The following is a 17,749-nucleotide window of genomic DNA, read 5'->3' as shown; positions in this document are numbered from 1 at the left end:
AAAGAGCCACTCGGAACCAGTTGCCTCACAAAAGGAAAACTGGGAGCCGCAAAAAATGTGTGCACATGCATGTACATGCGTGCATGTGCAGAACAGGGTTTGACTGAAGAGTTGGGCCAAGGCGAGATACGCACCTACCCTGCATATTTGAATTGATAGGTTGAACTTTTTTTAAGTCCCACTTATTTTATTTTTTTGGACTGCGCATGGCAGAGGACTGGGAGCCGCAAGAGATGGCTGAAAGAGCCGCATGCGGCTCCCGAGCCGCGGGTTGCAGACCTGTGACTTATACCATAACGGAAGGTACCCATTATGGTTGTAAATCATGACAGTTGTAAAGGGGGTCATCATGAGACCGGACCCAGTTTTACAATCTTTTTTGTGGAAGTCATTAAGCAAACATCAGGATTGCAAAGAAAATGCAGTGGTGGTTAAGCACATTGTTTTTAGCCAAACACCATAAATGCGGGTCAGTTGAGTGCCCAAAATGTGGTCACATGACCGAGGGGGTTATAATTGTTGGAACTTCAAAACCAGGTCTTAACTACCTTTTTGGGAAGGGTTCTGTCATAACTTCAGATGGTCACCAAGCGACAGTTGTAAGTGGATGACTATCTGTACTCCTAGCATGTATTCCCCACCATTAGTTGCTCATCCTTCCTAGAAATCATGATGAGGAAATATAGCAGGACTTCCAGGAGAATAATGGAGATTGTGTTTAAATTTCTAGTCTGCTTGAAGATGTACTAGTAGGAGAAGAGCAGGCAGACCTAGGGTGGTGGTGATGGAGATAAATGCATCATCAACTTACATTTGTGCATTCCCACAAGCACTTAAGTCCAACCTCTCCTAAGTTTCATTGATCCTTATCTGGCACTAATTTAGAGTTGAACTTTAGTTGACCAGATTCTTGTGTTTAGGCTTGAATAAATCTATGCTGCAACCTAACTGGTGGTTCTGATTCTTTGTGCCTGATGGTACTTCAGTATAATATAACTCACAAAATTTAGCAACTGACTAAAAAAGTAATAGTGTAGAAGAATAACTTCAAAATATGTAGCAAACATTAGAGGTAACTCATAATTTTTTGATTCAAATACTTAATTGATGATTTAAACTAGAAGAATTGATTACAAAAATAATTGACACATTTGAAATCCAAGTCCTACTGGAGCATTCCACTGTGCCTTGGATGAAAACATTGATAGAACAACTCATTGTTGATATAGAGAGTGATTATGTGTGATCAGTTGCTCCACTCGTGGAAAGATTTCTGAACAGAGCTTAAATACTGTGGAATGTTTATGCTAGTGAGGAATATAATTAAAATTCTTTGTTCTATGTGCTTTGCATTTACAGCAATTATATATCTACTTAGAGAAAAACAGTGAAATTAATGGATTTTCAAAGGCAACAAGCATACTATCTGATTTGAAGGCTGTTATGTGCTGAATTGTGACCTAAATGCTAATTACTTTTTGTAAAATAGTTTTTCAAAATTTTTACTGGCCAAAATAATGTATCTCTTGACAAATGAAGTATATTCTATGCTGCTTTCTTGATAATTATAAATGTTGATTATTTGTATCATTAATACGGTACTACTCCATTTTTTTAACACATGACCTGTTATTTGATTATTTTTAAATAGCTAATTTTAGAGACATGGACTTTCTTCATGGTATTCTGATTTGTTTTTTGTTTCATACAGAAAACTGTGCTTTGGTACAGTTTATTAGGGATATTCAGTTTTTAAAAGATTAGGATTTTCCCCAGCCATTCTAGGTGTGTTGGTCTGAAAACTCAAAAAAAATATGGTTAACTTGTTGCATAAAAACTAGTCCTTCAAAACTGGACTGCAAAAATCAGAACTTCTAGATGGCAGCAGAAAGTTAGAATTTATAAAGAATGATAGTAGGTGTGTTGAGTAGTAATAATAGCAGCAGCAACAACAGTTTGTAATGAAAGAAAAATGGGGCGACAGAAAAAAAATAAGTGAGATTGCAATGATCTGGTTGCTGTTGGAGCTAGACAGAGTGACTGTTGGCTGAAAGGATGACAGACAAAAAATTCCAGAGTTGGAAAAATCATAGGCAAAGGTGTTTTTGGAGGATAATAAATGGAGTCTGGTTTTTGAGAAGTTGGGATGACCTAAGTTGCCAAGAATAGTGAATTTGTGTTTGTTGCTGACCTGATTGAGTAGTCACCAGGAGGACTGAGTTTCAGACTGGAGGAGGATTAAGTTGCATGTTAAAGGAGGTGGTGAAGCCTGGGCTGGATGCCATCTCTAGAGGCATAGACAGGCAAAAGAACAATGGAGAAATGAAAGGAACTGGACTACCATAAAGCAGATAGAATGGGCCAGGAATGAAGGAATAATGGTGTGGGTGAGAAGGTAATTAAATGGAGCTGGAGGACATAAGGGAAAAAAACCAGTATATAAAACAACCCAGTATAAAATGCAGTATTGCAGGCAAACTCTACCCACAGTCTGGAGTTCGATCCTGACCAGCTCAAGATTGACTCAGCCTTCCTTCCTTCTGAGGTTGATAAAAGGAGGACCCAGATTGTTGGGGGACAATATGTTGACATTTGTAAACCACCCAGAAAGTGCTGTAAAGCATGGCTTTTCAACCGGTGGTATGCGTACCACTAGTGGTACGCAAGCACCTGGCTGGTGGTATGTGGCACCGCCTTCCTCCTCCTGCCTTCCCCGCCTCCTCCTCGCCTCCTCCCCCCCGCGCTTCGCTCCTTTGCAGCTCACTTGCTGCTGGAAAGCATGCTGCTTGGCAGCGGCCTGCAGTAACCCTACAGAGGGCGCGCGCAGGCGCAGAGCGAGACCCCGCCCTCCCCAGGGACTTGTGCAGCAACCGGATTGCAATGTATGGCAGTGAAAGTTGGACCATAAGAAAGGCTGAGCGCCAAAGAATTGAGGCCTTTGAACTATGGTGCTGGAGAAGACTCCTGTGAGTCCCTTGGACTGCAAGGGGATCAAACTGGTCAGTCTTAGAAGAGATCAACCCTGACTGCTCTTTAGAAGGCCAGATCCTGAAGCTAAAACTCAAATACTTTGGCCACCTAATGAGAAGGAAGGACTCACTGGAGAAGAGCCTAATGCTGGGAAAGATTGAGGGCAATAGAAGAAGGGGACGACAGAGAATGAGGTGGCTGGATGGAGTCACTGAAGCAGTAGGCGTGAGCTTAAATGGACTCCAGAAGATGGTAGAGGACAGGAAGGCCTGGAGGAATGTTGTCCATAGGATCGCGATGGGTCGGACACGACTTCGCAGCTAACAACAACAACAACCGGATTGACTTCTGATCGGCGCTTCTTTGGGGCACACATGGCCGGGAAGGCACGTCGGAGTCCCAGGTACCGGTAAGGCAGTCAGCCTGCTCCTCCCCCATCGCCCACCAGCCCCGGGAGAGCCCCATGCGAGCGCCTCGCTGGCTGCTGAACCCTGCCTTTCGAGCAGGAGTGGCCTTGCCCTGCTTGCCGTTGACCACCTCTGCGGGTGCTGCTCTAGCGTGGAGAGGGCGAGGCTGGTCCCCGTTCGGCCCGCCACCCCTGGGAGAGCCCCGCACGAGTGCCTCGCTGGCCGCCAAACCCTGCCTTTCGAGCAGGAGCAGCTGTCAAGCCCTGGGCTCGACAATCAACTGGGTTGGGGGGGGGAGTCTGTGCAGCAATACGGCTACCTAGCCTGCCAGCCACTCATTGCTCTGCCGATCAACTGGGAGGCTGAGACTCCGCATTTGAGCCGCCGAAGAGCGCAGCGCAGGGAAGATGCGTCAAAGCTCGTCCCGGAGCCTCCTGCTGCTGGAAGCCTGCTTGCAAAAAGTGGGGCGGGCGGCAGCAGCTGCTCATGGCGCCGAGCAAGAGCAAGCAGGGCAAGGCTGCTATCAAGCCCCAGGCTCGACAGTCAACCGGGTGGGGGGGGGGAAATCCGTGCAGCAACCCGGCTACCTGGCCTGCTAGCTGCTCGTTGCTCTGCCGATCAGCTGGGAAGCTGAGACTCTGGATTTGAGCTGCTGACAGAGCGCAGCGCAGGTAAGACACACCAAAGCCAGCCACTCATTGCTCTGCTGATCAGCTGGTTTGCTGCACGGATTACCCCCCCCCCCCCCACACACACACCCAGTTGATTGTCGAGCCCGGGGCTTGATAGCGGCCTAGCCCTGCTTGCTTTTGGCCGGCGTTGTGAACAGCTGCCGCTGCCCGCCCCACTTTTTGCAAGCCCCATTATGCCGCCGTCGCAGGCTCCCGGCAGTGGAGGCTCCGGGACAAGCTTTGGTGCGTCTTCCCTATGCTGCGCTCTGTTGGCGGCTCAAATCCGGAGTCTCAGCCTCCCAGCTGATTGGCGGAGCAACGAGCGGCTGGCAGGCCAGGTAGCTGGGTTGCTGCACGGATTCCCCCCCCCAAACACGGTTGATTGTCGTGCCCAGGGCTTGATAGTGGCCTTGCCTTACTTGGTTTTGGCCGGCGCCATGAGCAGCTGCTGCCGCCCGCCCCACTTTTTGCAAGCAGGCTTCCAGCAGCGGGAGGCTCCGTCTGCTTGCTTTTGCCCTGCTTGCTTTTGGGTGGTGCCGTGAGCAGCCACCACCGCCTGCCCCGCTTTTTGCAAGCCCTGTTATGCCGCCGCCGCAGGCTTCTGTCAGTGGGAGGCTCCGGGACAAGCTTTGGCGAGTATTCCCTGCGCTGCACTCTGTCTGCAGGGGTTGCCTTGGGAAAGGTGGAAGCGCAGCTGTGGTCCGGGACGGTCAACCGCTCCGAGCCCTGTTTGGCCGGCTTTGTGCCTCTGTTCCCCAAGAGCAGCTGGTTGTGATTTGCTGCCGTGTGCTTCCCCGAGTGTGCCTCAGCCCCGGATCTCCCCCCACCCGGGAGTCTGGCTGCATCTGCAGAAGGCAGCGGGGCAAAGGGCGCTTTGGCGTGTCTTCCATCCATCCCGTGTGAAGGGCGCCTTCCTGCACCGCGGTCCACAGCAGCATTGTTGGCATGCATGGATCAACTGTGAGCGAATGCGAGGTGTTTCTGTTGCTGGAATAAAGCTTATTATTAAATGAACTGGCAACCTCTGAGTATCGTTGATAGATCGTCCCTATCTTTCCTCGGGTGCTTCATAAAGAATTAAGTGGGCATCAGGTTTCTTGGTAAAAATGGATTAGGAAGGAAGGAAGGAAGGAAGGAAGGAAGGAAGGAAGGAAGGAAGGGACAGTGAGAGAGAGGGAGAGAAATAGACAGGGAAAGAGGGAGAGAAAGAGAGAAAGAGGGAGAGAGAAATAGAGAGAAGGAGAGAGGGAGAGAGAAAGAAACGGAAGGAGAGAAAATGGGAGAGAAAGAAATAGAGGGAGAGAAAGGGAGAAGGAGGGAGAGGTAAAGAAGGAGAGAAAGAAAGGGAGGGAGAGAGAGAAATAGAGAGTGAGAGAGAAAAAGAGGGGGAGAGAGATATATATTAGTAACATGGTGGTTAAGTGCTTGTCACAAGGTTGCAAAAGGTGATCACATGACCCTGGAACAATGTGACCATCATAAATATGAATCGTTTGCCAAGCATCCGAATGTAAATCACATGACCCTGGGGATGCTGCAACGGTCATAGGTGTGAAAAATGGTCACAAGTCACTTTTTTCAGTGCTGTCGTAACTTTGAACAGTCAGTAAGTGAATTGTTTTTTCTTTTTCTTTTTTTGGGTCAAATTTTTGACACCTTGCTGGGCGACTGGTGGTACTCGGACATTGCCTTATCCTAAAAGTGGTACAAAGGGTGAAAAGGTTGAAAAGCCCTGCTGTAAAGCATTATGGAGTAGTATATAAGCCTAAGTGCTATTGCTGTTAATGATTCATGATTAAGATTGTTTTTATAATTATCACACTAACGCTGAATTTATATCACTTTTGTGAGCTGTGTAGTGTAATAGTGATTGAAGCAGCAAAGAAATATCTGAAATCAATAGGATATTCATTTCATTTGCTGGTCTGCTGTATGTAATGTCCTCTACTGTACTTTGTGCGTATAATCATTGTGAGAAATATTTACTCATTTGGATTCAGAGGAAAGATTTTAAAAAGTTGTGCTAATGAAATGAAAGACATTTTGAAAGGTATAAATCACATTTTGCCTATAGAAAATCAAATTTCATAACTTGTACTGTTGTTAGATTGCTCTGTTTTGCTTATGTTTTTGTCTGTATATTTTTTTCCTACAGATTGTTCTCTCTGTATTCGCAAGTCGCTGTCCTATAAACCTCAGTGTCCTATCTGCTGTATGGTAGGTGTGCCTTTCTTTAACATGTTAAAAATGTTTTTAATTCTATTTCTTACTGCCATCTGTGCTGGATTAGGCCTTTGAGGATACAATGCAGAAGAATGTGCAGAAGGTATGCCGGAAAAAATAAGGCAAGGTAAGAGACAACTTAGTCCTGGGAAAGAAAAAAGTGTAAGAAAGGACCTTGAAATAGTTCTTCCTTGAGCCTACCTGAGTCCTTTGGGAGAAGGGCGGTATATAAATTAAATTAATTAAGTTAAATTAAATTAAATTAAATTTTGTGAAAAAGGGGGCAACTGGAAGCCCTTCAGGATTCTGTTATTATGCCTTACCATAATACCAATAAAGGAGAATATTTGTAGCTCAAGGTTGAAATTAGGGGTCCTTGGTGCTCTCTGAGCTTAGTTGTTCTCTTGCCGATGTTTCATTACCCAAACTAGGTAACATTATCAGTCCTAGTTTGGGTAATGAAACGTCTGCAGGAAAACAACCAGACTCCAGAGGGCACCAAAGAGCTCCCTTACCATAGTAAAGTATCATTCCTGTACTTGTAGTGTTTCCTGACCTGGTTTACTTTGAAGGGTTGATGCATAAACTATGCCCCAGACATTGCCAGATGTTGAGACCTTTTTCTGAGTTGAGCCAAAGAGATCAGTGGGGATTGCTGGTCACTTATCTTCCTCCCTGCAATGTAGCAACATCCCTGACTGCACTTCTGAACTTTGTCTGGGTGGGCAGTGGAGTCCCCCAGGATTATGGTTCTGAGGGGCTTCAGTCTCCCTTCTTGGGATCTGAGATCTGAGGTAGCGCGGGAGTGCACCGCCACCGTTCATTATCAGATGTGCTTAGTATTTAGATGTTTATGAATGCCGATGCTATGGGCTTGATATTTTATACATTACTTTGGAAAGGCCAGCAGTTTTGACTAGAAATTCCTTAAATAAATTTCTTTCAATCTTTGGCAGCCTCTTTAGCCATGCTAATGTTGTACCGTACTATTTCATATGTTTAGTATGCAGGCAGTCCTCGTGTAACCACCCTAACTAGGATTACCAGCTAAAATCACTAAGTGGTCACTAAGTGGAAAATCACATGACTGTGACTGTACTGTCCAGCTGGGAAAGACAGACATAAGAGTTGTGCAGTTGTGCACTTTCGACTTTTGTTTGCCTCCTAACCATTCCCTCGCTCTTTGGAATACTGTGCTTAAGCCTTTCCTGCTACTGATTGCTTTCAGCGTTTCCAGTTTCTCTTCTCTGCAAAGGAGGAAAGAAAGGAAAAAACCCCCACAGCGTCAGGCACAGGACAACATAGTCCTTGACTTACAGCCATTCATTTAGTGACTGTTCAAAGATACAGCGGCACTGAAAAAGTGATTTGTGACCATTTTCACATTTACGACCATTGCACATCCCCATGGTCATGTGATCAAAATTCAGACACTTGGCAATTGCCATGTATTTATGACAATTGTATTGTCCCAGAGTCATGTGATCCTCATTTGTAACTGGCTTCCAACAAGCAATATCAAGCAAATTGAAGTTTTGGAGTTATTTATATGGATCAGTTATCAATAAACGCCCCTTGAAGGAAAATAAAACTCAAAAAGACTGTACCAGTTGGTTAAATGACATATTTAAAAGCAATTTCTTTCTGCGGATCTGCTAACCCTCACCAGGATTATTACAGTAAACAAATTGTGTTTTGAAACACGTTTACTGCTTTGCTGGGTTTGGGAAGAAAAAAAAAGAGGGAGTTAGACTGCTAATTGCATACTGATGAAAATCAGACTGACCTGATTTAGTGGTTTCATGTAAATGTTAAAATGACATGGAAAACGGAACTCTGCTTTCAAGAAACTTTTGGTATGAATAAAGGTCATAATAATATAGTCTTAATCAATATAACTTGTACTATATCTCCAGAAGGTAAACATGGTTGATGGTAATGAAAGCTGCTGTGAAGTCCAAGAGAACCAATATTGTGTGTTTTTCCCATTTTTTTCTTGGAGGAAAAGACAAACCACAGGATGAATGAAGCAGTTCTAGTGCCAAGCCAAATGACAAGTCTGTTTGAAAGGGGTCCAGAAAATAATTTTCATTCAGGAGTATTTAATGTTAACATAGTATTTGTTAGACTGCAAGGTATGACCGGGAATAGCTGTATAATTACCAGGAAATTGTAAATTATATAGAGAATTATAAGGTAATGCAACTTGTTTAATATCAGTGTTTCAATGTTAAGACTGAGAACATTCTGCCTTTATTCATCCTACGCATTTCATCATGCTTTACCATAATATTTAGGCATGATATTTTCCACAAGGGTGGATACTGAAATTTATAAAACTTAATATCATTGATTTGGTTTATAACTTAAGTTTTAAAAATATAGCTCCCATCAAATTTGTGAGCTAAAGGTATTTTGGAAAACACAATCCCATACATCTCTTTAAATTTAATTTCAGTGGGATATTATCAGAGGTAAATTGGTGAGACATAGGATTGTTGAATATCACTGTATATAGTGTTCACTTTAAAATTAGCATAATATACACTATTTAAAACCCTGGCTGCATGTTGAATAAGCCAAGGAGATGAGCACGATGCCCTAGAGTCGGACACTTTATTACGAATAAAGAGAAGAAGATATTTTTTTTAAATGTACCAATTCTGGAAAGGTCATCATCCAGAATCAGAAATAACAGAACAAGGTCTAGCATGTCAAAGCTGATTTATAATATAAAATAAAATATTTGCTGAAGCAGAACTGGAAGAATTGCAAAGTCTACTCGGAGCAAAGAAATAACTCAGGCAACCGGGGGGCGGGTGGTCGGCAGTAGAGGAAGCCAGCATAGCATTTTCTTTCCCCAAACAGACATCTTTTCCTCTATCTTCTCAGAAAGGACAAAGCTCTCTAGCTAAAAAAAAATAAGAGGGATTTAGCATCTAGAACTGCACAAAAGCAACAGAGTAAGGTGGCCTGCATTAAAGCTTGTTCCAAAGAAACAGCTGGCACAAGTATTAAAATATACCAACACTGTAATATCAAAATATAAGTACCAGCTTACTGTAAGAAACTAACCAACTGCACAGCTGCAGTTATAGCTGAAGATCTTGAATGCAAAACCAACAAACAAGAAAAAAATAGGCAACAGTATACCACAAAAATGGAAGATTAGGTTGGAGAATACAATCAGCATACTAACTTCAGATGCAAGCATGCTAGAACACATGAAAGAAAAGAAACTGAAGGACAAGAAGACCAAAAGGAACCAACCCCCCCCCCCACACACACACAAAATACAAAGACCTGCAAATAGAATTGACTGACTTGGTGCCTTTGGTGCAATCTCAGAACATCTGGAACACCCCTTGAACACCATCGGCATTGACAAAATCACCATCAGTCAGTTGCAAAAGACAGCTTTACTTGGGAAAAGCTTATATGTTATTAAACAATGGCGTCTGCCTGCCCCAGGTCCTTGGGAATGACTTGATAGGTGGATAAAAATGCCCAATCGAGTCTGAACATTTGGCTGATTGTGTAACCAACCATAATAATAATGGCAAACTTAATTGTTCAGCAGAGCTTGCTGTCAACTTATTTGTATTTGTAGAGTGATATACAATTACATCACTGAGACTTGGGTTCTATGTCCTATATGGAATATTTGAAATTTGATGTGAGGCCTATTCTGTTTTATAGACATTAGAAAATGATATTGGTTTAATCAGCTTCAGAGGAATTATGGAGCCTTTCCTTCTTAATGTTCCATGGAAGTATGCAGTTTGGGAGTCATTTTTCCAAATTCCAATCTGCTTATGTGGCTTCCTGTCTAAATTTCAAATAATTAGCTTTAGCTCTGAATTACCCTTTTTCAACCTGTGTATCTAGACTGTTTCCTTAGATATGTATTCCTGGAATTTGGGAATCTAAAGATATAGACTCTTCCCAGGTTAAGGAAAGTAGGTATTTAATAATAATAATAATAATAATAATAATAATAATAATAATAATAATAATAATAATAATAATAATAATAACAACAACAACAACAACAACAACAACAACAACAACAACAACAATAATAATACAAATACAGTTGGAAGAGACCTTGGAGGTCATCTAGTCCAACCCCATGCTCAGGCAGGAAACCCTATACCATTTTGGACAAATGGCTGCCCAGTCTCTTCTTAAAAACTTCCAGTGTTGGAGCATTCACCACTTCTGGAGGCAGGTTGTTCCACTGGTTAATTGCTCTAACTGTCAGGAAGTTTCTCCTTAGTTCTAGGTTGCTTATCTCCTTGAATAGTTTCCATCCGTTGCTTCTTGTCCTGCTTTCAGGTGCTTTGGAGAATAGCTTGACTCCCTCTTCTTTGTGGCAGCCCCTGAGATATTGGAACACTGCTATCATGTCCCCCCTCGTCCTTCTCTTCATTAAACTTAAGGTTTCTCTGCAATGATTGTTTCAATGTTATGTAAAATTAAATTTTTTAATAAACATTTATGTTCCCTAGAATTCAGTTTCATGTTTAGGAACCATATAACACATATGACATAATAATTCAGAAGAAAAGAATAGATCTATTATATGTGTAGAATGTAAACTATATTCCTAAAAAAGACTAAGTGAAAAGAAACTTTGGTTGCATTCAACTATTTTGGAGTAGTTATTGCTTCTAAATTGCTAGGTTTTAATGCAGTACTTAAAACAATAGTCTGTATGAAAGATTTTAATTAGCCCTGGAAAGATACGTCTTCTTTTCAAGCTCTATGTCTAAATGGATGAATTTGGCTATAAACTCTTCTGGGAAGTTGGAAGTCTCTATATTTGCTCTCAATCTCCCTTGATTGCCTCTGCTTGTTTTGAAAATTGCTTTGTGTATGTGTCTGGAGCAAGTAACTTTGTTTCTATCTTTATATTTACAATATCAGGTATTGTGATTTTTTTAAAAGAACAATAGAGGTTTGGCTCTATACAAGGCAACTAAAAGCTCAAGGAAGATGATTATCACTTGCATAAAAGAATAAATGTATGCAAAAAAACCTAATTATAAATTAAACTCTAGACATTTTCACTTTTTTTCAGTTTAAGCATTTTCAACAAATATATGTAGGATCTCCTGTTTATGTAGGAATTACCGTATATAGACTTTAAGAGACTAGTTATAGCCAAGTGAATAAGTGCCACCATGAACATTTCTGTTGTTTTACAGGTAGCCACAGGACCTGATCTGAAAAATAACCGGATATTAGATGAGCTGGTACAGAACTTTATTTCTGCAAGGTACTGAATAATTTTGCAAATTTTAGAGTTGAGACTCATGTGTGATTCAACGCAAAATCATGGACTTATACTTAGCTATATATATTCGTCTAAATGTTTATGCAGTATCAGATTATGTGTGAGAAATAGTATATGCAGGTAATATATGCAGTATTTTATCCATATGCAGATGTAAATTTGGACACACAAAACACTGTCAGATAAAGCATATCAAATTGACTGGTTGCAATTCAATGCTGTTATAGGTAGGAAACGTATTTCTAGGATAAAGGGAAAGAAAAGGTAGAATTGCAGAGTAGAATAAAATTGTAGTATGATATAGTAAAACATGAAATGTTTATTATGTGCCCTGTCCTAGGTTTAGTTTTCTGCATTAAAATATTACAATTTGTACTATTAGAATAGGTGGACAAGTAACATAGCTAAGAGATTCCATAGAGCAGACATGTCAAACACAAGGCCCGGGGGCCGGATCAGGCTTGCGAAGTGGTTTCATGTGGCCCGTGAAGCCATCCTGGAAACAGTGAGGAACGCCCCCCACTGCCTTGGCCTTGGCCCAGAGACCCTCCTTCTGCCAGAGACCCTCAGATCTGTCCCACTCCTGCCCAGGCCCCCATAGGCACCCTTGATGCGAACGATGTAGAGCTGGCCACGCCCACCCAGTAGGCCATATGCACTCTAGCCACACCCACCCAGTAGGCCACACCCACCCTGGCCATACCCACCCGGCCCCCTGAGGGCAACCACAATGCTGATGTGGCCCTCAATGAAATTGAGTTTACCACTCCTTCCATAGAGGAAAGATGTGATGTAAATTTAATTTGTAATAATACTGTTATTGAAGGTTAAAAATTATGAATATCATTCATCAGCTCTCAAAATTTCAAATTCTCCCTTTTCCTGAGAAAGGCTGCAGGATTTATATATCTGGCACTATTGTGAGAACTATTAGCTAGTGATATTCTGGTGAGCTGTTTGTTTTATATTAAAACATTGTGGCATCCTTGTTAACTAAGTTAAGAAGAATTAATGGAATTGTATCTAATAAATATCCTGCTTTATTTAATGAAGTCTGTCCAATCTTGCATTCTGTGAACGGAAACCTCATTTTCTTCTTCACATTCCTCTCCACTAATCCAGATCAGAGCAATATGGTTGAAACATAGTGGCATTTGACATGATGTAGGTATGACTGGAGGACAGTGTTTTGCAAATAATTGCCTCTCTCCTCTCTTTTATTCATGGAAGCTATTCCCCCTAGAGTGAGTCATCTTATGAAGGTGAATATAATTGCCTAACAGGAGATAAGAATAGTCTTTATAACAGACAAAATGTCACTTTTAAATGTTTGGTTTTCTTTTGACTTAGGTTCTACCTTTCTGAACATAAATTATGCAAGATGACTGACAATCTTAGAAACATATAGTTTTAAATAGTATAAAAACAATTTAAGTTATTGGTACTGTAACTTAAAAATCTGGCTTTCCCAAGAAGGAAGCATCCTTCATACAGATTAATATGGCACTTACTTTTTCATATCTGTATCTAATAGATTTTGGATTATCTTGGAAATTAAGTAGGGTCAGTCTTGACTAGAACTTAGATAGAGGACCCTCTGGGAATTCCAAGGTTGTTGGTCCAATTTGGAGGTCTAACAAACATCCCAAAAGAAGGCAGTGGTAAGCTACTTCTATAATTTTGTTTAGAAAACTACATGGACATGTGTATGAAGTATCCAACAGTTGAATTCGGTCTGAATGAGACTTTCATTTAATTATTTGACATGATGTGCTAATCTAGCTTCTTGAGAAATGATTTGAGATTAATTTGGTGGCAGAAAAAAGCTTTTGTATGGGCAGTGACTATTCTGTAAGTGAATAGTTTATAAGCAAGAATAGATTTTTTTAACAAGAAATGGAACATTTCCTGTCAGCTAAACTGTGTTACTATTGATTGGTTTGTATTTTGGTTCTCCAAAATATAATTTCTTCACTAGATGACTCAGAATTGGCTATCCCAACAGTGCCAGTAGACTTTTAACCTTTCTGTGTAGAATAAATTGTACTTCAAAAATGAAGGCAAAGTTGTAGAATGAGACCCAGTTTGTTACAGATTATGCAAACAGTCTTCAGGGATCTGTTCCAATGGACAAAAATCTCTATTGAATTGTTAATTTAACAATTTGCATTTCAAACCTGCATCTGTTCAAAGTGTTACAATAAGTCTTCATACTACATACATAGTTCTACATTATTTCAAAGGCTGATGATCTGAAGCTTATTACATATAATAATAAACCCATACATTTTTTCAAGATGGGACTATTGAATTACAGTATATTTCATTTTCCCAAAGCAATTACAATTGAGATTACTTTCTCAGATCTATTTCTCTTTTGCCAATGCTGGGATCTACTTTGAATCAGTTTTTAAAAATTTCAGGTGAATTAGAAAAATGCATATTTTTATACAAACTGAAGAACTTGTAATGTTTAACACCTCAATATTTTGAAGCTTTTTTTCATTTTGAGATAACAGCCTCCAATTTCTATGTACTGAATTTGGACTTTGACAACAATGAAACCATACTTCTTCTCACATCCTCCTTGGGGATTTCTTTTATCTGTAATTATGAAGACTGAGTTTTGGCATGACAAGTTGCAATGTTGTTTTGTCAAAAAATGTGTTTAGTGGAAGAAGATTAGGGAAAACTAGTGAACCATAAAATTAGGAATTTCCCAAGATTCGTTTTGCCCCTTTGTAGTTAGTTTTAAAGAAAGATGGCCTATACTAAACAACGTTCATTTCAGAAAAGTGTGACTGGTGTTTATGAAGCATTAGCTTTGCTTATTTTTGTTTTTGTTTATGTTTACTATTTTAGTGCTGAAAAGGGTGTCAAAGAACAAAAAAAAATCTAGCTCTTTCCTGGATTTGGAATGACATGAATAATTATAAATATTTTATATTTTATTTTAATTATAATTTTGTATTCTGTATTATTAGCAATTTTATCACCTTTAACATTGTGAACCACCTAGATTCACCTTGTGGCGAGATGGGCAGCAAATAAATTGAATAAAATAAATACATACATATATACATGCATACATAGTACATACTGAGGGAAATCTGCCTACGTAAAACAGTTGTTATTGCAGATAGGACTACTATTTCTTAAGCCTTTTGCATGATACAAAGTAGAATTCTCCCCAGAAATACTGTATGTGTGGCATATTACTACAATTAGAATTGAGTTAAAACTTTTTTTAATTTCACTATGATTTCCATTCTAACTAAATGATGTGGAGATCCTGTCTTGGGTTTTCATCTTGGATTTCTTTTGTAGTTTCTTTGAAACTGACTGAATAGTGACTCAGTGATTAAGACGCTAGACTTGTCGGCTGGAAAGCCGGCAGTGCAGGTTCGAGCCCTGAGCCCCACACGACAGGGTAAGTTCCCGTCCTCAACCCAGCTGCCAGCCTAGCAGTTCAAAAACATGCAAATGCGAGTAGATAAATAGGTACCAGCGCTAGTTCAATGGCCTTGAAAAGGAAATGAGCGCTGCTTTCTATGGAGGGCAACGACTAGCAGAATAAAATCCGTGTGGCTCCTTTCTCTTCATTCAATTTCTGTAGTGGTCCATCTCATTCAATGACACTGGGTTGCTTAGAATTATAAAATTATAAAATCCATGTGACTCCTTTCCCTTTATTCAGTTTTTATAGCAGTCCACCTCATTCAATGACTCTGGGTTGCTTATAATTAAAAAAATATAATGGCTCAGCATTTTCTTATCTTTCTTTTTTTAAAGGGCATGTATAAATTAAAGTCAGCTTAAAAACGTCATCTCTTCTGTCACAGACAATGTGCTCTGTTGCCTCTTGACCAGAAGAGGGTGTTATGACTCTGTAATTCATTTGTCAATGAGATGAATTGGAAGGCATCCTCAAATTTAATCTTTACCTTGCTTTTTATATCTCCCTTTCCTGGTTTATCAGTTTTCTGCTTTACTTGGGATTCTTTGGATCTGTTCTAGAGAAACCTATGTTGCAACTTGTACTAGAGAAGTTTTTTCTTCCTGGATTTTCCTTACTCTCGGTATCTGTAAATTTCTATATGTGCCTTCTTTTCGATTGGAATATGAAAAGAATATCAGATTCCTTTAACATTAGAGAAAGGTTGTAGCTAAAGTGTACAAATTAGAGAGTCCTATAAATAATGTAGAATTAAGAGTCAATGGTTATGATGGATATCTGTTCCCAAACCATCTTAATGCTCATGTAGTCATGAGACATTTGAAAACAAAGATATGTGGATGTGTTGGAGGTAGAATAGAAGTAGTAGTAGAAGAATAGAATAGAATTCTTTATTAGCCAAGTGTGGTTGGACACACAAGTAATTTGTCTCTGGTACATACACGGAATAGTGATAAATCATGATCATAATCAACATAAAAAACATTCATCATAAATCATAAGATACAGCATATTCATCATAAATCATAATATGCAACACTTAGTGATAGTCATAGGATACTAACTAAGCAAACAGCATATATCTTACTAGGGTACTAAATAAAACAAGATATAAACAATGTAAGGTATAAGCAACAAAGTTATAGTCATAAGAAGATAAGGATAGGTAATAGGAAAGATGAGAATAATAGTAAATGTGATAATAAAAAAATAATAATAGTAAAACATGAGTTCGTGGAAAACATAATAAAAATATGGGTGGAAAGATTTGTTAGGCACTGAGGAATATGTAGGGACAATCTGAATAGATGAAAAATGCAGTCTGCACTTGAATCAAACAGAGATTGAGCTCAAAACAGTTTTTACTTTGGACAGAAATATGTTCAATGAGTGGGATGAAAATGTTTCCCATTGCTCAAGATGGGATAGGATGCACTAAAAATAAACTATGAATAAATAGTAATCTATCATAATCTTTCAGGGAAGTCAAAAGTTTCTAGGAGAAAATGATCTGGAAAGAGCACTCTATTTATATTTATGTTTTAATTTTGGAAACATCTTAGACCAAAATGGGATAGTGGTTCTTGAAGAAGCTTCTATTTGTTTATCTGAATATCTACCATGTTATGGAAACATAGAGGAATGTAAAAACTGGTACTACGGTATATGGTCATCTTTATATGACCAAATGATGGAGATGGAAAGGGACTTTGGGGTAATAATCTTTGTATTTCAAAAGCGACTTTAAATAACCAGAAATCAAATTCCTTTTGGGCAATTACTGAAAGATGATTACCAAGCTAAAATATAGAACTTCCAAAATAAATATTAGAGTCATTAATTAAAGTGACCTTAACTATTCACATAGTAGAAAAATGCCCTCCACATTAAGTGTTAAAGTTTTAGATACCAAAAATGTGGAACTTAAAGAATTGGTTATGGGTTTAGGCAGAGTATAAGATACACATGCTGCTGGACCAACTGAAAATGGTGACATAGTGTTAGCAATGTTTATTTACATGTAAATGGGAAATTGCTAGGGAAAGCCAACATAATTGTATCTTAATTCAGAGAGAAGTGGTAAAAGGAAGTTTAAGAAAACAAATGTTTGTTTTCCAGAATAAGTGATTAAAGGTCACATTGCCCTACAGTGTTCAAAGTTCATCTAGCTTTTGTATTGCAGATCAGAAGGATAAACCCAAATAAACCAAATGTCACAGTGTGAGTATAACGCAACTTCTAAGAAACTGTTAGAATAAGGAAATAGAAAGCCATTTTTAGCTTGAGAGTAGAGATATTGGCTGTATGCCAGCAGTGGACATGCCCAAAATACAGTGGCAATTAACGGGTATTTTTTTTTTTGCACTAGTACATTCCTATTTTTTTCTGTGAAGCCTAACACAACAATTCCATAATTTACCTCTTTGGTTAATTTGGAAGAGGTACTATTCCCATATAGCACAGAGACTGACATTAGCAGATGAGAGAGGGAAACTGCAGATTAAAACTGAGCCTGTTAGGTTCTCTTTCCTTTGGATGGAGTATTCAGCTGACTGGTTATCACAAAAAATGAACATGTTGTCTGCATGAATACAAAAAAGCAAAGCAAAACAAAGCTACACAAGAGCTAAATAAGCAGACGATATTGAATGCAAATGTGAAATAAAAGGCTAAGAGCTAACATTAATATTTAAGAATTTCTTTAAATATAGACCGAGCAGGA

At 39.6% G+C, this 17,749-nt stretch overlaps 1 protein-coding gene across 7 annotated transcripts in view; it reads left to right on the top strand.

Moving 5' to 3' along the window:
• Positions 1–17,749, top strand: part of RAD18 (RAD18 E3 ubiquitin protein ligase) — a 151,350-nt gene that overhangs the window by 7,740 nt on the left and 125,861 nt on the right. For 6 of the 7 annotated variants that reach the window (XR_014491091.1, XR_014491092.1, XM_083351694.1 and 3 more), the window contains exons 3-4: positions 6,204–6,269; positions 11,486–11,552. Coding sequence is in view for 5 of the 7 variants with exons in the window: in XM_083351694.1 (XP_083207820.1) it covers positions 6,204–6,269; positions 11,486–11,552 (133 nt within the window). In the remaining 2 variants the exon portion in view is untranslated. Of the gene's footprint in view, positions 1–6,203; positions 6,270–10,609; positions 10,714–11,481; positions 11,553–17,749 lie in introns of all 7 variants that reach the window. The other variant, XM_083351692.1, reaches the window with a different exon arrangement.

This window comes from Vipera ursinii (assembly GCF_947247035.1).
Source record: "Vipera ursinii genome assembly, chromosome: 2".
Lineage (NCBI taxonomy): Eukaryota > Metazoa > Chordata > Lepidosauria > Squamata > Viperidae > Vipera > Vipera ursinii.
Note: the sequence above shows the minus strand (reverse complement) of the source record. Positions and strands in the feature narration are given on the sequence as shown.